Raw genomic sequence first — 25,417 nt, forward strand, 5'->3', positions numbered from 1 at the left:
GGAGGCACATCAGGGAACGGTGTGACTCCCTAGGAAGGGAAGAGAGCTGGTCTTGTGGCAGCAGGCAGGAATGGGCCCCTCCGCAAAGCAGGGTCTGCCCTGGGGCCCCTGGTTCGCATTTGGATGGGCAACCAGAGGTGAGCGCTTTCTGCTGAGATTTGCTTCAGGGGATGGGCCTTGAGCTCAGTGGTAGAGCGTCTGCTTTGCACGCAGAAGGTCAAGGTTCAATCCCTGGCAGCATCTCCAGGAAGGATTGGGAAAGACTCCCGCCTGAAACCTTGGCGAGTCCCTGCCAGTCAGTGCAGACAAGCTAGATGGACCAAGGGTCTGACTCTGTTCTTCGGTGCCGTCTGGCTGTTCACTCATTCTGAGCTCACGGCCCTGTTTGCCACTCATACAAGAGCAGGGGGGAAACCATCACACACCATCTCGAAGGGCAGGGACGGCCAGCTTGAGGTTCTCCTGTTAGACTACAAGTCCCATCATCCACCGCTAAAATGTGTTGCAGCTACAGACAATGGGAGTTGTAGTTCAACACCAGCTGGAGTGTCTGACTTGTCACAGAGGCTGCAATGGTGAATCCATTTCAGACTTGTTCCTCCGAGTCTACAACCAAATAATTGTAAGATTTTTTTATTTTTTTTTAATCACCAAAGAGCCTCAACATGAGGATCTCTGGAGAACCGTAGCTTTCAGAAATCCTTCTTAGTGTTGTCCGATATGCAAATACACCATGACCTTCCATTTCACTAGATACTTGATACTTATTCAATGAGAAAGGTATATCAAAAACCGTTTCACTTTATTTATTTATTATTTTACATTTTATATCCTGCAAACTCGGGCACACCAGGTGTTGTAGGCTACAGCTCCTGCCATCCCCAGCCACAAGAAGTTATCTGCTCTCCGAACTCCATCCAAAAGTTGCAATCACGCAACACAGAGCAGACTTCAAACTTGTGGGATCTACTAGAACCACAAAGCCCAACAATCAGAGCCGAGAACAAAATACTAGTGGTAGGAGAGAGGGCAGACAAACTGAGCATTACAGAACAGGGCATGTATGGAGAACAATTATTTTCTCCCCCCATTAATGGAATTGAGCTGTGTCCTTCCTCTCCTGCTTTTCTTCCAAGCCTCCTTCATTTCAGTAGCCCAGTTTAGGGAGGGAACCTTCTGTTGCTCTTATTAAAGCAACTCTTTTCTAAAGAAACTTTTTTCAATCTATTACAAACCATGCCAGGACCTGCTAATAGATCTGTGACCACTCCACACAGGGGAAAACACATAGAGAAAGCTGTAAAACCCAAACGATACAAGCAGCTCAAGCAAAATCAATCCATTTTTGTTCATTTTGTTTTAAAAGATAACAGATTCTGTCATCTTTGTCAGATGACAGACAATTTATTTAGAAAACCTTCCCAGCTTTCTGCAAACACAGGTTCAACTGGGCAAACCATAAAAACCTTACTTCCAGGTCTAAAGAGCTGCACACACAAGCCACCAATTTAGATAGAGTTTATTTAACAGTAAACATTACAGTATATAAATAGGTTAAAATACATTTATACATTATCTCACATTCTGACAGTCGGAGAACACCCCCCCCCCAAAAGGCAAATCTATGTGTATTTGCAAAAAAAATTGACATCCCCCACACCTGCCAAAAGTTTTAAAAAACAACCCCCACACGGGCACAATGCACAGAGAGATAAGCAAATGGCATGAATAGAATAAATACACCTAATCTGAAAAAGAGTGACCAAGTTGGGGAGGGAGAGAGGAGTTCTCAGCAGTACAGAGCGTAGCTCCTGCAAGAGTGACAGGCATCAAGGGGCTCACAAGTTCTCATTGACACAGGACATGCCGACGAGGGAGTAGTATTGCTGACTAAGGTGTTCTGCTAGCTAAGCTACACCCACCCCTTCAAACATACAGAGCTGCTAGCAAAAGGTATCAGGTGGGGAGAAGAGCCTGCCGACATGATATTTTGGGGAGGGCGGCGAGAGCATGCAAACGCATGGATGATGCAAGTTCAAAGCATGGAGAGGAGATTGCTTCAACGCACTGGGGAAAACCTCTTGTCAAAAGGCAGTCATGGAATGCAGAAACCTTTCGGAGTCTTGCTAGGCTCAGACCTCTGTGGGGGGCTGTCCTGATTGCCGCGGGTCAAGAGCTGCCCTGAGGAAAACCCGGGAGACATACTGGGAGAGATTCTGGAGCCCCTCTTCAAAACCCTTGCAACCGAGCCTTGAGGTGTTGGTCTGCACCTGCAGCAGAATCCGGAGGTGGTAGAGTAGGCCATCTTCCATCTTAGACTTCTCTAAGTAGGAGCACAACCAACCAACCCCTTTGCAAGCAGAAAAACTGCTAATCTAGACCTGCCCAAGCAAACCGACACACCGACCTTCCAAGCAAACCGACACACCGACCTTCCAAGCAAACCATCCCCTTGCAAGCAGAAAACTACTAATCTAGTCCAGCTTGTTTCCTGTTGTGCTAGCTTCCCACCTGCAAGTTCTCCTTTGTTTCTCACATCAGGGGGCATTCCACAAGGCGATAGTCCACCTCTGAAATGGGGCTGCCCATCTTCCAGAACTCCCACCCAATCCTTCTGCTGAATGCGCAGCCCAGGCCATGAAGCCGCCATCAAGTTTCCAACACCTTAAAACTTTGCACTAGTTATGAAGCTCAGCAACAGCACAAGACCTTTTGATTGGTGGGGGGGGGGGAGAAGAGAGGAAGGAAACCAAGCCTGCCATCTGGACTTGCAGTATTCCTCCAGTTCCTCCGAACTCCACTCAGTCATCCCTTCAAATCCTACTTGCAATATCACTGCCAACTCTCTGGTGCCCAACTGGTGATCCAGCCCATTGACACCCCTTATTGATGTCTCTCATTCCCCTGGGCTTAGGCTTCCGTAGCTCTAAGAAAAGCAGAATAATACTTGGGCCCAGCTCTGCCCTTGCAGGGAAAGAGGCATCCCTGACACTGCTCTTCAAGGCCTCCACAACTGTGGCCCACCTGGGCTCAGGTGAGCTCTGGGCAGCGCAGAGAGATGCCCCTGATGTTCACCCAGCTACCAGCCTTTTTGCAGTATGCCTCTGCACCTGGCTAGCCCGCTGAGGAAAGGGCACAGTCCCTGCAGGCTAATTCGGAAATTGGACATGCCTGGTCTGAAGGTTACAGAGTCTGAAAACCGAAGATGGTCCTTCTGGACAAAGGTGGGAAGAGAAAGCTTTTTTGCCATCAGATACTGCAGCTGTATTTCGGACTGCCCCCTGAGCACTTCCACTGCATCCTGGCGACGAACTGCCTTTTGCTCCCTGATGTTCTGCTCCAAAAATCAAAAGACGGGATTGTGTGTGGGGGGGTGGGGTGGGGTGGGATGTGTGTCTTCATGAAAGATCACTGAAAACCAGTCCTTTCCATCTGGGTGAGGAACCAACACGCCCTCCAGTGTTCACGCTTGGTATTACAACGGGTGGCCTCATTATACTCCTCTTAGGACTGCCTCAGAGGTGAAACACATGCTGTATTTTCAGCTAGATTGCCATCTTTTAATGTCGCAGCGTATTAATGACCCGCAGTGGCTGTCAGCATTACAGCCGGGCCGGAGCCGAGGGGGGCTCCTGACGTCCCCTCCTGTGTCTTTGCCAGTGGAGAGCTAGCTGCTTGGGTAAATACGACACACACCGCACCAGGATGCTCCGCTGAGCCAAGAGAACTGACCTTGCAGGCTGCTTGCCAAGCCCAGGGCAGCGGCAGCCTCAGCCCCGCCCCATATGCCCATCGGCAGGGCTTGAACCTGCTCCCGAAACAGAGGCCGGCTTCAGCGGCCCAAGATCCTGGTCCGTCCCACTGAGAGAGAGGCAAGGGCTCTCCTTAACCAAGTGATTCGAACCTGACCTACGTGTAATTAAGAGACGACCTTTTAATGAGCTCAAGCAATCAAGCGGCCAACTCAACATGCGGCCTTCCCTGCGCTGGCTAAGAGGGCACTCCAACGGCAGCTGGCCTCCCGTCCATCAACACTCCGACGGCTCTGTCCCAGTGACCCACTTGGCTTTTAGCAGCTCCGTGGCCACTGCAAAGAGCCACCCAGGCCAAGGCGCCTGGAGAATGCCCAGCACAGGAGACAAAACGTCTTTTATTCAACCGAACTATAAGTTAGCCAGCTTGGAAGAATCCTTTCCGTGTGCTCGCTTTGGACAGCAAACCTTCAGAGATCTATAAATAGTGCTGTGAGTCTCTCTTTCCCCAATGGTTAACCGAGAGGTCAGAAACAAAGGAGAGTCTCTAACACAGCTTGAATGAAGGTCAGTTTATAAGAATCAGGAGATGGGATAAAACACTTCTTGGCCTTCACCATTCCAGCAGGGGTGGAAGGCTACGTGCTTGAAGACTCCTCCATGAACCCACAGAATAACGGGATAGCAGAAATTAGGATGCCTTCTCCCAGAAATCCTGTTTTAATGCAGGCTGCTTGTTTCAAAGAGGAGGATTCAGGGCGTATCACATACCCGCACCCCTGCTGTCTCAAGTGGTAGAGTCCAGGAAATACTTTTCTTCTTGATCCTGCTGATTTTATTGAACTGGGCTTTTGTAGTTCTGCTGAAAAGAGAGTAAGAAGGGCACAGAGAACAGCAACTTTGCATACGGTGGAGTTCTAGATCCACCACAGTGATGTAATAAACAAAACACGCTCTGCTTAAAAACACGCTCTGCTTAAAGCCTAGACTACTAATGCAATGCTTTAAACCGCGGGAGTCTCCATCGTTAGAAACGAATTCACATTTTTCAATCAACTGGGGGGGGGGGGGGGAGAACGGCATGCATGAAGGGCTGAAATGAAAAGGAACACTTGGAAAACAAGGGAAATTATACCAAAGGAAAAACACGCCGCCATCATTCAGAAGAGAAAGGGGGGGGAACCAGCACACCCCAGCTGGACTCAAAAGTAAAGCAGCCCAGCTTGAAACGGAAGGCTGCCTGCAAAGCTGAATCACACTCCGAAGAGGCACTCCCACCCCCTGAACAGAGACCGGTTGGGTTTTGCGCGGAGCTAACTGCAGCATGTTCCCGAGCAGAGACAGAAGCGGGAGGGCTGCTCCTCGGAAGGCACCTGCCCCTCGCAGGAGTCTCTGCAGGCCAGGAAGCCGCCCAGACACGGGCGCTGGGCATTTATGCCAATTATGCTTACAAGCTAGAGAGCGGCATCCGGGGGGCACGCGCGTGTGTGTGTGGCATTGCTGCACACGTGGCCCACCCTGCAAGCTACGTGCATGCATGTGACACGACAGCAGCGCAGCTTTAGGGGAGGGAGCAGAGAAGCAGCCAAGAGGGAGCCCTTCACCCCTTGGTTACACACACACACCCCGGCCAGGCAGCTTCAAATGCACGTTTGCCCTTCTGGAGCTTGCGCCTAAGACTGGGGAGAGAGTAAGAGCAACCTGGAAGAGTCAGCAAAGGGCTGTTTAAAGGGGGAGGGCACTCTTCACACAGAGCGTTTGGAGGGGGGCATTCTTTCTTTCTTTCTTTTCTTCCCAGCCAACGGTGTGACAATATCTCCAAGATGCCCACTCCAGTAGTTCCATGCCACACGGTGCCGTGTCAGCCTCCCAGGCTGGAAAGATCTGCCTAGTGCCAGTTTGGAGAAGGGCTCCCCCTGCTGGTGAGACAAGCTCCCGACTTCAAAGGGTGTTCTCGGAGACGCCTCACCCTCCCCTCCCTCACAAAGAAAAAGTCCTAGCTGCCGGGGCCAAGACCATCCCTGGATGCTATCGCCGGGTGGAGAAGCTTCTGTTGCATTCCCAGACGCACAACCGCCAATCCAGTATGCATTTTATTCCAAGGCCTAGTCCTCAGCTCAGGTTGGGGCTGTACCACTTCAGACTGCTTGTGGAAGTCTGTCAGGATGGACAACGCCACACAGAAAACCAGTTTATTGGGAAGAAGAGTTCTAGCTTAACCCCTTTTTGGTGGGAGGTGAAGCATTCAGTCACACCAACCTCCACTTGACATCTCAAGTGGTACAGCCCAGACAGGAGTTTACCATCACCATGAGGACTAGAATTCTGATCATTTCTCCCAGATATGATAGTACTCTCATATCTGGGAGAAACTGGACAATGGTTTTCCCAACATGGGAACACAGCTGCTGAGGATTTCTCTTTTCCTCATCTTCCAAGAAATCAGGTTTTCTGCATCAATATGCATATATTTTACACACTACACCCTTCTGCTTTTCATCCAGTAAAATGAAGAAAGATTATTTTAAAAACATTATTCAGTAGGATTTGTGGAGAGGGGAGAAAAATCCTTAAAAAATAATAGTTTGCTTTTCTTTAGCAGACTTCTTGTTTTCTCCACAGCCATTTGCTCACTCTGGTTCAGTAAAGATCTGAGACGTTCTCTCTCGGGTCTTGAAGGAGAGTCCTCTCCTCTGGGTTTCCCATCCTCCCCACACGGCCCAGCAGTTGAGTGTCACATCCCTTTTCTGGCTGGACCTCCGTGACACCAGAGATGCGCCAACCTCACCAAGACAGCTGGAGACCTTTCAGCAGCACCTTTCTGCTTGTGCAGCTTCCATATCGCCGAATCCGCGCAGAAGCAAGGCGAGGGGTTTTACTGCTAGAACCCGCCGAGGAATGTCCCACAAGTCTGAGCCGCTGCCCCCCAGGAAAGCTGCAGGGCACCCCATTTGCCTTTGCGAGTCCATGTGAAGAACCCTGGGTCACCGGAATTGTGGCAGAGAAAGGACCGATTCCTACAATGGGGCCAGGCTGCCTGTGGCAGATCTAGCCCCTATTACGAGATGGACACATCGCCCGAAAGGCCAGGTGACGACCCCGCCATATGCCAACGCAGCAGGGAGGTGGGGAACGTGGCTCACTTCTTCTCGGACACGGATCGAGGCCCCTGGAGGGCTCCAGTAGCTTCTCTGCCCCCTGTAAACACGTGCTGGGTCCACCACACAATGAAGGCGAAACTGGAGAGCGGGACTCTAGTACGTGTGTCATATGCTGAAATGCCACACACCAGTTTTTTTGGTTAATAAACACTCTGTTCAGTGCAGTCTCTCTGTCTTCGTCCACCTTCTTTTCACGCGCTCTTCCAGAAGCAACGAGAAGACCTTTCTTGCAGCTTTCTGACCATACATTCTGGAGGAAAAACCACCACGCAGATCTGGGGAGGCACGATGACCTTCCCAAACACTTGATAGGCTTCTCTTTCTAGGCCGCAGCCCCTGCCCAACTAAAAAGCCCCCACTTGTCCGCTTGAAACCTTAGAAATACATTGCTTTTTTAAAATCCCACAAATGCAACCTTTTTAAATGAGAAGGGGGGGGGGGAGATGAGAGAGGTGAGAGGCTACTGTCTTAATCAGGCAAGCTCCTGGGACGGGGCGGGGGGGGGTTTCCTTCAGTGAGTGGGTTTGCCTGCATTCAGTCCCATCCAGACAGCACAGGTGCCTACAGGTCCTCAGAAACTGCCAGCACCCCCTTATCGACAAGGTGTGCCTTTAACGTGTTGAAGATGTGCAGCTGCTGATCTGGCCGCAGAGCGAGGAACTGCTGGATCAGTTTGCTCGGATTGGGACCCCTGGGGTGGAGGGAAAAGCAGAAGAGAGTCGTGCCGATTTCCAGGAGAGAATTCCCAATCCTGGAAGAGCCCCCTGCTTCCCCTCGCACTGCTGCTGGAGCGCACGCACAGCAAACACCAAGGCAGTGCGCACCATTATGGTTAGAGCAGCTCAAGTGTGTGGCCTCCCATGCCCATTCTGTGGTCGTGTGCAAGGGTAACAGCAAAGGCAGAGCGGGTGGGAGGAAGGGGTCGCCAGGGAGAGAAGAGCTGGTCCTCCTACCCAGCACTTTACCAAGGTAGGCAGACACGCCAGCCGACCCAGCTCCTCTCTCCCAGGCGAGCACTTCCTGCCCCTCCAACCTTGCTCCCCCCACCCACCCACAAAACGGGAGCATGCCCTGCTCTCAAACTAGGGTAGGACACTTGTCCTACCCCAACGGTGATGGTGTGATCTGCCATAAGGGTCCTGCACAGGCCTTCTCTTTCCTTTCCTTCTAGCCAACCCCACACCAGGCTCTCCGACAACAGGAGAGAAACCCCTTGACTGCGGCCTCCACAGGCCCCCTTCCCACCCTCGGCTTCCAGAGCTTGACACCTGAGGGACCAACCCGTCACCGTACCTGATAAAGCTTGCAATGTACACGTTGACAAAGGTGGCCATCAGGTATTGGCAGTCAAACCGATCCATGATGCCGCCGTGCCCTGGAATGGTGTTGGCAAAGTCCTGGGCAAAAAGGAGGGTGGTGGGGGGAGATTTTTCAGCAGAGGCAGACTGCTGGACACACTCAAAGAGCACACAATCACACTGTCAGCACACAGACAGTGAGCCTTCCGTCTGCGTTCCCTTCCAGCTATACTGTACCTTGATTTTAAAAGCTCTTTTAAACCCACTGGCAAAAAATCCTCCAAAGGGACCAATGAGAGATGCAAACGTGGAGAGCGCAATACTGTGGACTTGGAAGGGATACATCCGGACCGTTTTCTGGAGAAAAAGCAAAGAGACGAATCAATACACTCCTGAAGCCAGTCAGTTTATTCATTCTGCAGAATCAAGGATTTTAATTTCTTCTTCTTCTTGGATTGCATCACTTCAGGTTGCAAGTGGGGGAATCTTTTTTCTTTTTCTTTATTCACACACACTCTCTCCGTCTGCACTAAGTAAAGCCTTTAAGCAGAACTCTTCTTTCCAATATGCTAATTTTCTACAGACAAAGAGCTTTACTGAGCAAGGACCTATAGCTCAATGGTAGAGTCCCTAACTTGCATGCAGAAGGTCCGGGCACCCTCTCCAGGCAGAGTGGGGAAAGACGCCTGCCCGAAACCCCCAGAGAGCAGCGGCTGCCCATTGGAGTAAACAACCCTGAGCTAGAAGGAGCAAGGGTCTCACTTGGCATACAGCCACCTCCAATGTCATAGCAGAAAGGGCAAACAGGGAGTCCCCCATAAGGTCTGCTACAGCTCAGGAAAAGCTTTACCATGAGATTCCACTGAACATGTAAACAGATACAGAAAAGGCAGAAGACAAAGGCCAGCTTCTCTCTGCCCTGTGTGGACCAAACGAGAGGATGGAGACCTGGGTCTGGACCTCTCGTCTCTTTAAACACCAGCCGCACTGGGAGGGTGAAGCAGCCGCCGCCATCTGGACTGGACCATGGCTCTACCAGGGGGAGGGGGCACCCCTATAAAAAGCTGCTGTTTGCCCCAAGAGAGAACACTTACACAGCTACGATTTACCAGCCTTTAAAGAGATGGGAAGTGCAAGCACCGCCTTCTCATCTCGTCTGTCCCCAGAGATGGTGTCTTAGGACCATCCAGTTTGTCTCACGGTATTTGGGAGATTCAGACCTGCACTTCCGCCACAGCCCAGCCAGGCCCTCTGTCTACTGCACTACCCTGGCTCCGTGACCCACGAGGACCAGAGCTTTGGCTAACAGAAGGGATGCGGGAAAAGATTTGTTACGAGAAGGAGGAGAGGTACCACCAAGTCCAGCGTGGCTAACAAGTAGAGTCCGGGAAGCTATAATAGTGGGGGAAACTTTCTTCAGAAAATAAAAGTCCTGCCCAGATTAAGAGAACAGGAAGGAACATACACTCTGGCAAAGGAAATGCAAGGAGACAATAAAGGACGTAAAAAGCAAGTTTGAGGAGCATATCGCTAGAAGCATCAATGGGAATAACAAAAACTTCTTTAAATATATCAGAAGCAGAAAACCTGCCAGGGAGGCAGTTGGACCCTTAGATGATGAGGACGTGAAAGGGATTAATAAGGAGACTGCCGAGAAGCTGAAAGAGTTCTTTGAATCTGTCTTCACGGCAGAGGAGACTGACCACGTACCTGCTCCAGAACTGAGCTTCTTGGGCTTGAGGTGATGAGAGAGGATGTTCTAAACTATCTTGAGGAGCTAAAAATAAACAAATTGCCAGGGGCCAGATGGCATCCATCCAAAAATTCTGAAGGAACTCAAATGTGAAATTGCTGATCTCCTCGCAAAAATATGTAAATTGTGCCTCCAATCAGGCTCTGTACCAGAGGACTGGAAAGTAGCTAATGAAACTGATTTTTTTAAAGGAATCCAAGGGGGGATCTGGGAAAGTACAGGCAGGTTGGCTTAACTTCTGTGCCAGGCAAATGGATGGAAAGCATACTTAAGGTCAAAACGGTTATCATATAGAAGAGCAGGCCTTGAAGGAAAACCAGCATGGCTTCTGCAAGGACAGGTCTTGCTTCATTAACCTTTTGGAGTCAGTATTTTGAGAATGTCAACAGGCAAACGGATAAAGATGATCCGGGTGTCATAGTACACTTAGACTGGGGGATAAAACCAACTTCACATTTACACTAATGGGGTCTGCGCTATCAGTGACTGACCAAGCAAGAGATCTTGGGGTTGTGGTGGACTGCTCACTGAGAGTCTTGACTCAGTGCACAGCAGCTGTGAAAAAGGCAAATTTCATTTCATACTAGGAGTCATTAGAAGGGGACCGAAAATAAAAATGCTACTATGATAATGCCCTTATACAAATCTATGGTGTGGCCACATCTGGAGTACTGTGTACAGTTCTGGTCAACATATCTTAAGAAGGATATTGCAGAACTGGAAGAGGTGCAGCAGAGGGCAAGCAAGATGATCAGGGGCCTGGAGCACCTTCCTTAGGAGGCAAGACTACAGCATCTGGTTTGGAAAAGAGGCAACTACGGGGAGACATGATCGAGGTGTGCATGGATTAGAGATAAGTGGACAAAGAGAAATTTATCTTCCTCTCTCACAACGCTAGAATCAGGTGTAATCCCAGGAAACTGAAGGCCAGGAAATTTAGGACCAACAAAAAGAAGCACTTTTTCACACAGTGCATTATTAATCTATGGAATGGGATGTGGTGGTGGCCACCAGCTTGGATGGCTTTATAAGGGGCTTAGACAAATTCATGGAGGACCGGTCTATCAGTGGCTACTAGTTCAAGGGCTATAGGCCACCTCCAGCCTCAGAGGCAATATGCCTCTAAGTACCAGTTGCAGGGGAGTAACAGCAGGAGAGAGGGCATGCCCCTTTCAACTCCTGCCTGTGGGCTTGTCAGAGGCATCTGGTGGGCCACTGTGTGAAACAGGATGCTGGACTAGGTAGGCCTTGGGCCTGATCCAGCAGGGCTGTTCTTATGGGATGATATTTAGAGTCATTTCCCCAGTTTTTCCACTTGGTCACAGAAATCCCATTCCTTGGGGAGGATTCAGGGAATCACATTACTGAAGAACTGACTGCAACACACATCTGCTCTGTAGGTCTTTAGGCAAAGTTATCAGAAGAGGATGCCTACCCAGCCGATGACGGACTGGAATAAGGACGGGATGTTGTATTCGTGTAGCTGGAACAGCTCCGAAGGCTCGCAGTCCACCGTGAAGCTGTTGGTGTCATTGTTGAACTCCACCGGACACGTGAAGCACCGATAGCCAGACATCACGTACGACAGCTCAAGTCGGAGGGTGGTGGTGGGAAACAGAGAAAGCCGAACCATGAATTACAGCTAGACAGCTCCGGTACGTAGGCATTTGAGTTGACCCAACCAACAGCTTCGAAGCTGGGCCACTTCGAATGATACATCTCATCAGCCTCACCCACCGTGCAATACGGGGTGCAGAAGTGCACACAGCCAATGCCCCCATCCCAGCACATGGTGGGCAGGGGGAGCAGATCACCCAAACACTCGCTAACAATTTAAAGACCAAAGCAGCACTGAAGTGGTCTATATGTGAAGAGGCATTTCGGAGAGTCCACAACAGGATTACGAGAAGTGGGAACACAGCCGAGCCTCTTTTGAGGTGGGATACAGACTCCATTATCCTCATCTTGGTCCGTCTTCACCTCCAGGCCAGGTTTGCCAAGCAAACCACCGCCAAGAACCTGCCTCAAGGCACTCTCCTGGACCAACATGATAGCGCCCATGGAGATTCCCAGGCCAAACTTCTTGTCTGGCCCACTAGGGATGCCGATCTCTAGCCGAGGCAGGCAGCTGCGTTCTCTCCCATTTCCCCTTCCTGCAGGCAGCCTGCGGCCAGCTCTCCCAAAGGCCACATGCCCCAGGCGCAGCAGGGCATCACCAACCCCCAGACCCAGGACAGAAGAGAGGGGGACCCAACAACTCCACAGTTCATTCTTGGTCTAGGTCTTCCTTTAAACCTTGGAGTCTGGCCCTGCTCCCTCTCCCCTCCCACGAACGCCATGTATCTTAGACAGCTATTCTGGACCCATCGTGCTGGGTTTGGGCTCCATACTGACCATCTCTTTCCTTGGGTCCATGAACTGCGCTTGTAAGAATAAGCCCCCACTATTCTACTCCTGCAAAGAGAACCGCCCAGCAGACAGGGCCCCACAGTTTACTACTCAAATCCTGCCCCCTCAGGTGGCCAGCCCCACTGTCTTGCTAGACAGGCAGGCCCACCTCTCATTCAGAGACCAGGCATAAGGACGCTGCCTTCCTCCTCCCACCCATGCAGGCCTTGGAGAAGAGCCACTCACCAGCAGGCCAAAAACGACGGTTGCAAAGAAGCCTCCAATAAAGCCTTCCCAGGTCTTCTTTGGGGAGAGCTGCAGAGAGACGAGGGCAAGAGTGTTCAGGAGGAAGGGCCGGGTGGGCCAAGGTAGGCCACGAAGGAACTTGGGTCTGGAGGCCTGGGAGGGCCGCTTCCTCTCCTATGAAGTTGCCGGGGGCGAGGCGGGCGTTAAGTTCCCTTGAAGAGGATTTCCTCCACGCTCCCAACCAACCATAACTCACAGACAGACTGACAGGAGAGGGGGGCTTGTCCGTGGCTGCACGATCCCTTTCCTCAGGAGGTCTGCCTTGTCCCCTTCTCACCACCAGGTTAAGACCTCTCTGCTCTGGAAGGTTTTTAAAGATTGGTTGGCCAGTGAATTTCAACTTTCACCATTTCCTAAAAGTGTGCTGAGGGTGCTATTTGCTAAATTTACAGTTTCTTATTCTTGTTTTTTAGTTTTTGTTTTTAAATGGTTTTAGGAGAATGTTATGGGACTTTTGACAACAAACAAACATCTGCCACACAATATACCAGATATAACTGTAGTCAATAGGAAAGAAAAACAAGTCAAAATAATCGAGATAACAATACCAGGTGATAGAAGAATAGAAGAAAAAGAAACAGAACAAACAACAAAATACAAAGATCTACAAATTGAAATTGAAAGGCTGTGGCAGAAAAAGACCAAAATAATCCCAGTGGTAATTGGCGCCCTGGGTGCAGTCCCAAAAGACCTTGAAGAGCACCTCAACACCATAGGGGCCACAGAAATCACCATCAGCCAATTACAAAAAGCAGCTTTACTGGGAACAGCCTATATTCTACGACGATATCTATAACAACAATATTGATAATAAAATTCAGCCACCCCAGGTCCTTGGGAAGGACTCGATGTCTGGATAAAACAAACCAGTCAATAACACCTGTCTGTGTAAACAAGAAAATATTATTATTATTATTATAAATTCCAAGAGACCTTGAGCGGGACACCATTTCCAACATAAATTAGAAGTGACTACAAGTCAATGCCGCATCCACTACCAGCTAGAATGCCTCCCATCCTGTCTGGTGGCTTCAATCATGACTGGACCCTCTTAACCTGATGCCAAGGGCCACGTTCCTAGGGTCTCCGGACTTGAACCAACCTTAATAAGTGGGGTGCGTCCAAAGAAGAACCCAAACATGTAGGCCATGATGTCATTGCAGATGACGCAGGATATTGGGACGATGAACCTAGAGAGCAAGAGGAGGGAAATGAGAACCCAGAGAAGCTGCTTAGAAGAGCTGTCTGGATTTCAGAGAAACACCCGAGACCGTGTGGCTCTTTGGGGCATGGCAGCCAGCTCAGCCTCATATCCGAGGTCAGCTGCACCTGCTCCTTTGAACAGAGCCCTGTAAGTCTTCCTTCCAGCCAATACATTTGTTTGCACCAGCAGTTTAATATCTAGGAGGGGAGACCCCACTTCTGGGAGTAAGACACCCAGGTTTAATCCATTTCACTCTTGGGAAAGGACAACTACTACTGCAAGTTAAAGCATTAGTCGGAGGACAGAACTCCAAAGTGCAGTTTAAGCCAAGAAAATTAAGCCATTGTGTTAAGTTTAAATTGTGTTTAAACTCAAGCAGTTTATGTCTGGTAAGCAGATCTCTCGGCTTTAAAAAGGGGAAGGCGGCGACAACTAGGATTCATAAGTATGGATACTTCCCCCCACCCACCCCCCAGGCCATTAATTATTTCCATGCACCAAGACATTGGGGCACTTCATGCGAGCAAGACTCGGGTAGGACAAGAATCCTGCCCTTTTTCAGAACTGTACACGCACCCCGTCTTTCATTCTGTGCGAGTGTAACACAAGGTTGGCAGTGGGGAGCTTAGCCGTGTGCAGAGTTCCCAGCCGGACAGGACAAGCATCACCTCCCCAGAGGAAAAACCCAGCGGGGGCTCAGCACACAACCAAACTCCCCTAGTTTTACACTCGCACACAATAAAAAAAACCGGGAGAATGTGCCGAAACAGGGCAAGATGCTTGATCATGTCGAGTTCAGTCCTGATCGTGTGAACTGCTCTATTTGCTGCCAAAACTGAAACCAAGATGAGATTGCAGAGGCCACATTCAGCACTCTGCTGTTCTAGCTGTTTAAAAAGCGGCACCATAGTACTTATGGCAAGCTTCCAGTGTGGGTTGGAGTAATATTCTGGATGCTAGGAGCAAATTTTCACCCAGGAAAGCCCCTCTTTGGCCTTGGCTTAAGGCAAGCAAACACCTTCCGCGATCCAGCATAGCAGGATGACTTCCCTACCATTCACTCCGCTGTGGAGAGGGAGTAACTGAGGAAGAATATCCCGTTTTACTTTTTGCCTTTGCTCTATTCCTGCAATTGTGTGTGAATAATTCTTCTCTCCCCTCCTCAAGGGCAGGAACACTGCTCTAATTTGCAAACACAACAAAAACCATTATCATTTGCCAACAACAAAAAAGGGAAGCAGTGCAAGCAGCTGCAGTGCTGGATTTGCTATGCCAAATATGTTTTCAAAACCACACGGCAGGTGGTCATCTTGATGACGGCATCTGCAAGGTGCTCAATGCATCCTTGGTGCCTGGACTGGTAGGTGTCTACCAGATGGTAAAGAGAAAAGACAGGAGAAAACCTTGCCGTGTCCTCTTATCTGCCAGCATGGCTTCGTTAATTGCTGCTAAGAGTTGATGGCCAAGCAAAATCTGGGATTGACCCACTCCAATCTTTGGCAACTCCAGCAATTGTCCAAGGTTGTGGCTGTGAGAACAGGTTAGTCAATGGATTACCGAGGGTGTGTGTGTGTGTGTGTGTGTGCCTTTTGCTGCCAGGATGAATTCTAACCTGTTCCAGTGTGAGAGCTGGTGTTCTGTAGCACAGTCACCTTACCTTCAAGGGAAGGTCTGGGAGCCAGAGGTCACGCCCATGGCCCAAAGCCAGGCTCCTTGGCTAATGGGTTAGGAGGCCTGGGCAAACCGTCGGCTGAAGTGGAATCCTCCACATCGTGTCTCCCTGGCACCGTGCCCAGGGAACTGTCCCAACCCTGCAGTGCTGCTCTTTGGGGTGCAGCGGGGCTCCTTTAAGGGAATGGGAACGCTTCCAATCCCCAGTGCCATCTTGAAAGGCACACAAAGAATGCTGGGAAATGCCGGCCCTCCCAGGACTGCCTCCAGAGAACTCTACAGGGAGAGAAATGGAAGGGACGACAACCGTGGTTCCCAGCCCGGGGCCTTCCAGATGTTGCTGGACTACAACTCCTGTCATCCCTGGCTAGAACAAAGTGTAGCCCTGGCTAACAAGATGGCGCCGGAGCCTGACAAGGCCGTTTCTCCTAAAGGAGCCCCCAACAGGGAGAGCAACGCAGCACTGTGTGGAGGCCAGCATGGGGGTTGTGGTGGCTCTCACACTGAAGGTTTCTGCCACAGGGGCCCCCGCACGAGAAGTGGTGAAGGCCGTCGTCACCGCAGAGAGATCCATGGCCCTGCCTTGTGTGTCAGCCAGCCTCACTCACTGCGTCTGGGCTGGGCCGGTCCGGCCAGGATTTAATTGGAGCAGACATGATGTCCCAAGGCTGTCTTACAAGAGGGGTTCCCAATCTGTGGCGCTCCAGGTGTTATTGAACTGCACAACTCCCATCATCCACAGCTACAATGTATGGTGGCTGGGGATGATGGGAGTTGTAGTTCAGCAATAACTGGAGTACCCCAGGTTAGGAGCACCTGTATTACAATTTTCTGAACTACTGAGGGTTCCATAAAGGGCACCCCATCACACGGAGCTGGAGTTTGGCAGCCCCGTAACACATGAGAAAAGGAGTCCAAGTTTGCTGCTGTGAGTCTGGATTGCAGGAAATCTGGGGGCATTTTCAAGTGAGAGGCTGAAATGGCCTCCAAGCCTCTTCCCTCTTGCGCACAATCCATACGGACATCAGAACTGGGCCAGGATTCATTCAGAAGGTAAGCCGAGGAGAGGCATTCCTCATGCAGATGCGCCTTCTGGCCAGTGTAGCTTTTGTGCTGCCATGACAAGCCTGGCTGAAGAGCAAGCCAATCTTTAAGCCCCATGTATGAAAATGCCCAACGAGTCCTTACTCCGGGTTCGACATGGAACAGCCATTGCCCTGAGGCACCCAAAAGAAAAGTCACCTCATATTTGGGAAAGTGCGTAGGTATTCAGACACTGCAAAACAGCCTGGAGCAGGGGTGGACAACCTGAGGCTGTCCAGCGGTTGGAATACAACTCCCATCACCCTGGTGCACTGCAGCAGGGGGTGATGGGAGTTGTAGTCCAACAGCTGGCCCGTCTCAGGCTGGCCCTCCCTAGCCTGTCTTGTGTTTAGTAAGGATCAGACCTCTTGCTCCCCTCAGCCAGGAAAATCTCTCCGAAGCTCTCTTCATGTGGACCCCAATGCTAGGGCCATACTAACTCCATGCTAGATCTAGAGCCCAGGAAGCGAGATCCAGGGGGTCGGCCCATTCATCGCTACCCCATGAAGGCGAGCGCCTGGTCTACGCAGCGCATGCCCAGAAATGTCCGCAAGCGGCGACGATGACTCACCAGATCATTCCTTCAAACAGGTTGTGAATGATGAGGTGCGACTGGGTGACCACTATGAGCAAAGTCACATGGGTCCAGCCAAACTGGAAAGAGAAAACAGCATGCATCCAGTTTGCCCAAAGGAAACATCACTTCTCAAAAACAAGCCAAAATGCCCATTACACACAGGAGAGAGGGGGGGGGGAGGTGGAGGTGTGCGTCTGGCACCCCCACAGCAATGGAGTCGGGCACAAGTCAGTAAACACAAAGGTTCTTTCGACTTTGTAGTTCTCAGATTTTGGCCTTTTATTAACAACTTTTAATTTGACACTTTAAAAAAAGTTTATCATTTTAAATGTGGTTTTAGCCTGGTCTGTTAACTTGGTTATCTTTATCAATCTATTTTATTAATGTTGTAAGCAACCCCCCCAAGCAATAGCATATATAAATATTTTAAAATAAATAAAATAAAATAAGAAACAAAGAGTGTCCACCAGTATTTTGGAATCTCATGAAGCTGCCTCCCACTGAGTCAGGCCACTGTTCCAGCTCGCCCAGCATTGCCTGTTCAGCTGGCAGCAGCTTCCTCGGACTCTGGACAGGGATCTTTTTAACTGGAGATGCTCGCAAGGACTGAGCCCTGGGCAGGTGAGGCTTCTGCTGAGCTACAGCCTGCCTGAAAACAAGTCTGTCTTTTACTGAGCCGGAGCCTTGGATTACCTGATCCAGGACTGCTCTGACTCAGCAACTCTCTGGGGTCTCAGTCAGGCAGAGACCCTCCCCAGCATCTGCTCCCTGGTGTTCTTTTATTGGGAGAGGTGGCAGGCTGGACCTGAGAGATTCTGCCTGCAAAGCAAGATCGGGCTGAGAGAGATTCCTGCTGACAACCTTGGAGAAGCCGCTGCCAGTCTGTGAAGACAAAACTGAGCTAGACAGGCCAATGGTCTGACTCAGGATATGGCAGCTTCCTATGTTCCTATGCCCACTTGCCATGTTTCCTTGACAGAGCAACAGGTAAAGGCTGGACCCATCTGCAAAGCAAGCCAGTTCCAAACACTCCAGAAACGGTTAACTTCACAGGAACTTGGCCAGCATCTACGTTCCAAACAGAGGAAGGCCTCTGCCCATTCGCCCCCCCCCCTCCCCATGAGCTGAGATGCCGGCAAAGGGTCTTTTAGCCCTGTCCTCTCCAGGGGCAACGGCAACACAGGGAGCTGCCGAATGCTAAGTCAGACCTTTGGTCCACTCTACACGGGCTGGGCAGCGGCTCTCCAAGGTTGCAGGCAGGGGTCTTTCCCTTGAATCCGGGAGCTTCTGCAGGCCAAGGGGAGCCACTAAAGTACTTAGAGGAGGTCGTGATCCAAGCTGCTCAAGCAACTCTTCTCGATGGGGAGGGCGGGGTGAGAGGCAGGGAGCGTCAACTGGCAAGATGTGGGAAGCGGGGTGTGCAGCATCCTTGCTTTTGTGCGCCTTGGACGGTCGCTCCGAGGGGAGTCTGCCCCTGCACGGCTCACTCTTTCGAAGCCTCTCGTTCCACAGGTGAAGCTCTAACGGGAGTTTAGAACTGGGGCAGCTCGCAAGCGGGGGGGGGGGGGGAGGGGGGCGCAGCTCAGCGGTGGAGCACCAACGTCCCAGGTACAATTCTAGCAGCTCCCGGTAGGCTGGGGAAGGATCCCTGCCCGAGACCCTGGAAAGTGTTGGCTTTATTGTATTTTAATAGTTTAATTTTAATTGTTAATTGGTTTTAATTGGTTTTATCATGTTGTGAACCACCCTGAGCCATTTTGGAAGGGCGGCATATAAATCTAATAAATAAATAAATAATGATGAATAAATAAATAATGAAGCTGCTACCAGAACGGGTCAGACCCAGGTGGGGCCTCAGATGCTGCTGGACTACAACCCCCATCATTCCCTGCCACAGTGCCAAAAGCCATTGTGGCTGGGGAATGTGGGAGTTGTAGTCCAACAACATCTGGGGGCCCCGAGGTGGGTGAACCCCCCAGTAAATGGCCCAAGGGTCCAACTCAGTAAAAGGCAGCTTCATGTCAGTTTCTGTGTCAGCTTTCAGGGTCAATGCTGAATAGCTTTAATTTTTGTTAGGGCTCTTTATTTATTGATATTTTATTTTTACACTTATATCCTGCTCTTCCGCTAAGGAGCACAGTACACAGTTATGTTTCTCCTCACAACAGCCCTTTGAGGTAGATTAGGCTGAGAAATACGTGACTGGCCCAGAGCCACCCAGTGAGTTTCATGGCTGAAGGGGGATTTCAGCTCATGTCTCCCCCAGTCCTGGTCCAACACTCTAACCACTACACCACACTGGCTTTATCTATCCCACCAGATGTCTTTAGCTAGCATCATCTCACAGGGATGCTCTGACCCTGGCATACTATTCCCTATACCGCCCTGAGCCATTTTTGGAAGGGCGGTATAGAAATCGAATTATTATTATTATTATTATTATTATTATTATTATTATTATTATTATTATTATACATTACATTCCCACATCACATGTATTCTCACCTGGGCACTGGGCTATCCAGCCCGGAGCTTCACAATTCTTGGAAATCTGTGTTTGTTTAATGAAGGCAAGCAAAGAAGAAGCAAAAAAAGACCAACTAGAACAAAAGGGAAAAAATCCCCAAGAGTTCTGTGGAAAAGAAGGGCAGTGCAAAAGGAACATTCAGAATGTTTCGACTTCCAGGATTTGAATTGTGGCCGTCCCTCAGCCTACTAAGGCATAACAAACCACAGAGGGAACTGGCGAGTGCTTTAAGGCTGGCATTTTTCAAAATCAAAGCAGCGAACAGCCCGTTCATTCCCACCTCTCTATCTTTTACACACTCGCTCTGCCTCCCAAGTATTGAACTCGGAGCACAGAAAATCCATTTACTTTCTCTTACCATGTAAAACTGGAGCCGATAATGCTTCTTGACCAGACTCAAGACAAACATGCAGAAGCCTGGGGAGAGACAAGAGAGACATTCAAGGTCGACCTTTCCCCGGACGATGCCTCTCCTCTTCTCTGCTCATGCATAAGCGTTTCATGGAGTCCCTTCGCTTCCCTGGGCTGGACCAACCAGCTAGGGCTGAGGAAGACCCCAGTCTGAACCTTAGAGAGTTCCTGCCAGTCAATGAATACAATACCGAGCAAGATGGACCCGTGGTCTGATTCAGAATGACGAAACAGAGGCGACACGATGCTTTCCTAGAATCTACCCTCAGTAGAGAGATTGCTCTGACCCCAAATCAAGGAACATGCTGCTCCTTCAAGGTGTAGATTCCAGGAAAGCACACACTCACCCCTGTTTCATCACACTCAGTCTAAGGCAGCCGGTGAGCTTTAAATGGAGCCATCTCAGCTAGATCTTAGAGACACCCTGCCAGGTGGAGAACAGAAGGAAGTGCACTGCCCAGCGAGGAGCAAGAACTGCACCTTGCCTTCCAGCATGCAAAACTGGCTGGTGAGCTTTCTAGAACTTTTGGGGAATCCCGAGTGGCCCTTGGAAACCAACGGGAGAACCTAGTCCTGCTCACCAGTTAAATAGAGGGCAAAGGAAATGAAGCGGTGGTATTTGCTGAGAATCCTCAAGGGCTCCTCCCGCTGGACCAGAGTAAAGAAATAATCCGTGACCGTCTCTCCGTAGAAGAAGTAGTTCACGCAGAGCAGGAAGTACCTGGAGACACAGACAGAACTGGCTCTTTACAGAGGAGCCGAAGGGGAACGGAGCCAGACAGACCCCCTTGACGTTACGCTGCCGACGCCGCCACAAAACGTGGCACCACTTACCAACTCAGCGTTCGGAACCACGGGAGCTCATACGAATGATAGACGCTGTATCCGATCGTGATGATCTCCTGGAAACACTTTATCTGCACACACATCACCTGCAAGGCACAGACATTTGGCTGATGAAATCCCCAGTCCAGTTCGGCAACCATTTGCATACTACTTCCAAAATGGAACTGGTAAATGGTTCATGTGACCAAGGTTGTAGCAAAGGTCCATAAGGTAAATATTATTACCCCCACATTGCAGATTGGAAGGCTGAGGCCTAGAGATCCTGGCTCATACGGAAGCTGGGCCTTATACTAAATTAGACCATTGGTCTACCTAGCTGAGTATTATCTACACTGATTGGGAGTGGGTCTCCAGGGTTTCAGGCAGGAGTTGTTCCCAACCCCTACTGTCAGATGTTGCCCGGGAGTGAACGTGGGACCTTTGCATGCAAAGCAGATGCACAACCCCTGAGTTACTTCTAGTCTCCCATTCATTTGCAACCAGGGCAGACCCTGCTTAGCCATGGGGACAAGTCATGCTTGCTACCACAAGACCAGCTCACCTCCCTTATCAGAGGAGGTATTATACTGCTCACGTGCAGTCGCCCATCCAAATGCAAACCAAGGTGAACTTTGCTTAGCAAAGGGGAGAATTCATGCTCACTATCTCAAGACTGGCTCTCTGCCCAGTCTCACCTAAGGAGTTCACAGGAGGGCAAGATTCCAACAGGGGACTTCTTGCTTGGATGCAACATGGACGGTGTTCCATGGGAATCTTGGTCTCACTAGCCCAAGCCCACCATTCTAGCCAGAGAACCACAATGGCCACCCACTAATAGCAATAGCACTTACATTTATATACCGCTCTATAGCTGGAAGCTCTCTAAGCGGTTTACAATGATTTAGCATATTACAATGATTTAGCATAATCAGCTTCAATCGGGGCCAGGCTCATCCAAATATACCGAAAGCAGGATTCCCAACAGTTATAGCCTACCAGACTGGATATGGTAGGGTTCAGGGAGGCGACCTGGTCTTGCGGAAGTGAGCAAGAAGCATCCCTTTTACTAAGAAAGGGACTGCCTTGGTTCACATTTGGATGGGTGGTTACATGGGAGCCTGGTCTGCTCTAAGATATCCCCCCAAGGGGAGGGGGCCACGGCTCAGTGCTACAGCATTTGCTTGGCATGCAGAAGGCCCCAGGTTTGCTCCCTAGCAGCAGCTCCGGTTAGTCTGGGAAAGACCCCCCGAGTGTGAAATCTCAGAGAACCACTGCTGGTCATTGGAGACAATGCAGAAGACCAAGGCAGAAGAAGGCAGCTTCTTACGCTCCTTGGAAAGACACAGAGCAGATCAAGCGCGTCACGAAAAAAAAAATTTTGCAAGTTGGAGAGACCCCCTAGCAAAAGTTACTGCCCTTTCATTTACTTTTACTCATGCTCCCCAAACTCCTGCCTCAGCGTTGCTCCTATCAAAAGCCAAATTATGGGAGAATCCTCCCTTTGTCCACAGAGCTTTCTGCTGTGGCTCAACTGAGCAACTCCTTCCTCTGCAGTTCCCCAGATGCATTTCTCTGGAAGCATATTATCAGGATCCAAGACTCTCTGCGGGTCATGTCAGAGGAGGGCAGGATTTCTTCTCCCTAGAGTCTGGAGACTGTCTCCTCTCTCCCCGCAGCTGATTCCATTTGCTGGGAACCTCAGACCAAAATGTCAGGGTGGCGAAAAGCGAGAACATGCTGCACCGGTTCCCCCACCATCCTCCCATGCAAATTTGCTCTGGGATCCACAGCAGCGGGGAACAAGTGAAGAGGATCCCAGCAAATCTCAGTGAGAAAAATGCCATACAGAAAAGAAGGCACGATTCTCTTCTGTACTTTAAACAAGAGCCACTTGAAACAAAAGGCTGACAGGAAGAAAAAAGAATATTCCAAAGCCAGCAGCACTGGAGTGAAGTAAAAGATGAGGACTGGAGGAGGAGAAGAAAAAAAGCAGGGAAAGAGAAGAGTATGATCACACTGTAATTAACATGCAAGAGAGAGAGAGAGAGAGAGAGAGAGAGAGAGGGAGAGACACAAGAGGGGGGGAAGAGATAATTTCCAATAGTTTTTATTTGCACAGCAATACATAAAGCTTATAAAACATAAGTTATGTAATGCAACATACAAGTGAAATAATGCCAAAGGCCTAAATTTTTAAAAAACCAACAACTTAATTTTCAGAATCGTCCCCAACATTCAGCTTCAAAAAATTCTGCCTAACATTGATCACAGCAAACAGAAAAAGAAAAGTTTTACAGAGGGGGGTGGGGGGGGGGGAGAGAGAATGAACACGAACAAGAACACACACACACACACACACACACACACACTTACAATCATCATCAACACCATGGGTCCCAGGTAGATGATGATGAAGAAAAAGACGATCATTGCCAGCGTCAGGATGCCTCGGACCCACCAGTTCTTCCATCTGCATCAGAGAGGAGAGAAAGTCAAAGGATGGGCAAAATTTGAGTCCAAACATGCTCAACCTAAACAGAAAAGGGTCAGAAAGAGGTTTTGCTACCAGAAACCAAATTAGCAAGTAATGTAGAACTTAACCCAACAGGTGGGTAGTTGGGAAGATTCTCCCTCCAAAAACACACACACACACCACTTACAATGCTAATAATTCCAAAAACTCAGACCAAATCCCCTCATGCTTAGAAAAACAAGATCTAGTATTGAAAAAAGAATATTCATGGGCTGCTAAAGTAAACTGAAGAGCCATTTTCCAGTATCTGGAGGGTATTTACGTTTCCAGTTTTGTAGAATAATTTATTTAGCCACCAGAAAGGCTCTAGTAAGCCATTTCCACTGATTAACGGTTATTCCTTCTACATCAGAAGGCAATCCCAACAAAACTGAAATAGGATCTAGAGGATATTCCCTTGCTATGACTAGATTGACATAGTCACTTACCTTTTTCCAGAATGGAGATATTACCTTACAATTAAGGATGTAAGACCCCCACCTCTCCAACATTTGTCAGATTTGCTCAACCCACATTCACAGAGTCTAACTGGAGTCCAATAAGACTGAAAAACTATTTTTTCTTGGACTAACGTAAGCCTCAAATCATAAGATACTTTGGCAATTTCAGCCAAAATCACATCCCATTGATATTGTGAGATTGAAACATTCCATTCCAAACTCCATTTACTTCTTTCAGGATCAAGGGGAGGTGCTATGTGGGTTTGGATTAGTTCGGAAAAGGGAAATAAAATGCATTTCAAGTGAGTGTGTGTGCACGCACATACCACCCTCATTAGTGTGCACCAGAAGCAATTTGGAGAACCAGATGATGTTGTTGAAAACCCCTTAGATGTTCAGGTAACATAATCCAAGCCTCAAGGTGGATTTGATAGACTCAGAACAGAATCCCGTCTTCCTCATTCCTTTCTCTCAAACGTACCTGGAGGCACCAGCAAAGGCAGAGAGGACCTGTGGCCAGCACTTGATCAGGACCGCCATCTGGCCTGAAGTGCCACAGTGAGCATGCGCAGAGCACTACTGGGCATGCACACAATCCTAGGAGCCTGCTCTGACCCTTCCCCACTACTGCATCCAGGTAAAATAGGAAAATGGAAGCAGAGTGCACAAGACAGATCCACTTGAGGTTGGGCCCAGAGTGGATCAAGACACCAGATCCATTAAATCCAGGAACTGCTGCAACACCAACCATGTCTGGTTCTGAGATTTTGCAGGGAACAGCAGCAGCAGCAGCTCCCTCTGTGAAAGTGTGCATGTCCCCAAGCTTTTCCAGAGAAGGCCAACCTGCAAATGGCTCCCAGAAGTTTTGCCACACTTTTAGCAAGTGCGAGATGCAGCTGCTATTTCTGGCACTCGCTGCTTCCTGAAAGAACACGTCTGTATTCCCCGGGGAGGTCTGCTTGCAGGAGATCACACTCCAAACTCTGCTGGGGAAATGGAGGACTGAAGGATATTAAATGGTGGACTCCTTGGGAAAGCAGCAGATAACGATTTTGAACCGGCTGCAATCAACCCTGAGAGCTTAAATTAATATCCTGGAAAGGAAGGCCAAGTCCTCAAAGCTCAAACCTGCTTCCTGCTTGCAAGAAGCAGAGAAGAGCTGTGCAGAAGTGCTAAGAAAACACTTGGAGAAGCAAGGAAGCAAAGACTTTCTGTTCCCCCTGCTCCTGGTCTCATGGTCATCAGGGACAGCAGAAAGTCCTTGGCACCAGTGTTCCTTGTAGCAGGGATTCCCAGAAGTTGCTGACTACATTCCCATAATCCCTAGCCAAAGGCTATTGCAACCGGGGATGCTGGGAGCTGTAGTCAACATCTGAGAATCCCTGTTACAGGGAACAGTGCTTTGCACCCTCAAGCAAATGCATCCTCTAGGCCAGGGATTCTCAACCTTGGGCCCCGATATGTTGCTGGACTTCAACTCCCATAATC

General features: G+C 49.6%; 1 protein-coding gene across 3 annotated transcripts in view; it reads right to left on the minus strand.

Annotated features, from left to right (window-relative positions):
- Positions 1-1,504: 1,504 nt before the first annotated feature.
- The window catches only part of CDS2 (CDP-diacylglycerol synthase 2), a 47,124-nt gene continuing 23,211 nt past the window's right edge, over positions 1,505-25,417 (minus strand). For all 3 annotated transcript variants that reach the window (XM_053269210.1, XM_053269209.1, XM_053269207.1), the window contains 11 exons: positions 23,330-23,426; positions 20,966-21,063; positions 20,713-20,852; positions 20,079-20,137; positions 17,188-17,270; positions 13,761-13,848; positions 12,599-12,667; positions 11,400-11,552; positions 8,449-8,568; positions 8,207-8,310; positions 1,505-7,604 (listed from right to left, as the gene is read on the minus strand). In XM_053269210.1, the coding sequence (XP_053125185.1) occupies positions 7,475-7,604; positions 8,207-8,310; positions 8,449-8,568; positions 11,400-11,552; positions 12,599-12,667; positions 13,761-13,848; positions 17,188-17,270; positions 20,079-20,137; positions 20,713-20,852; positions 20,966-21,063; positions 23,330-23,426 (1,141 nt within the window). In that variant the 3' untranslated portion in view covers positions 1,505-7,474. The remainder of the gene's footprint in view (positions 7,605-8,206; positions 8,311-8,448; positions 8,569-11,399; positions 11,553-12,598; positions 12,668-13,760; positions 13,849-17,187; positions 17,271-20,078; positions 20,138-20,712; positions 20,853-20,965; positions 21,064-23,329; positions 23,427-25,417) is intronic.

Source organism: Hemicordylus capensis, chromosome 8 (assembly GCF_027244095.1).
Source record: "Hemicordylus capensis ecotype Gifberg chromosome 8, rHemCap1.1.pri, whole genome shotgun sequence".
Lineage (NCBI taxonomy): Eukaryota > Metazoa > Chordata > Lepidosauria > Squamata > Cordylidae > Hemicordylus > Hemicordylus capensis.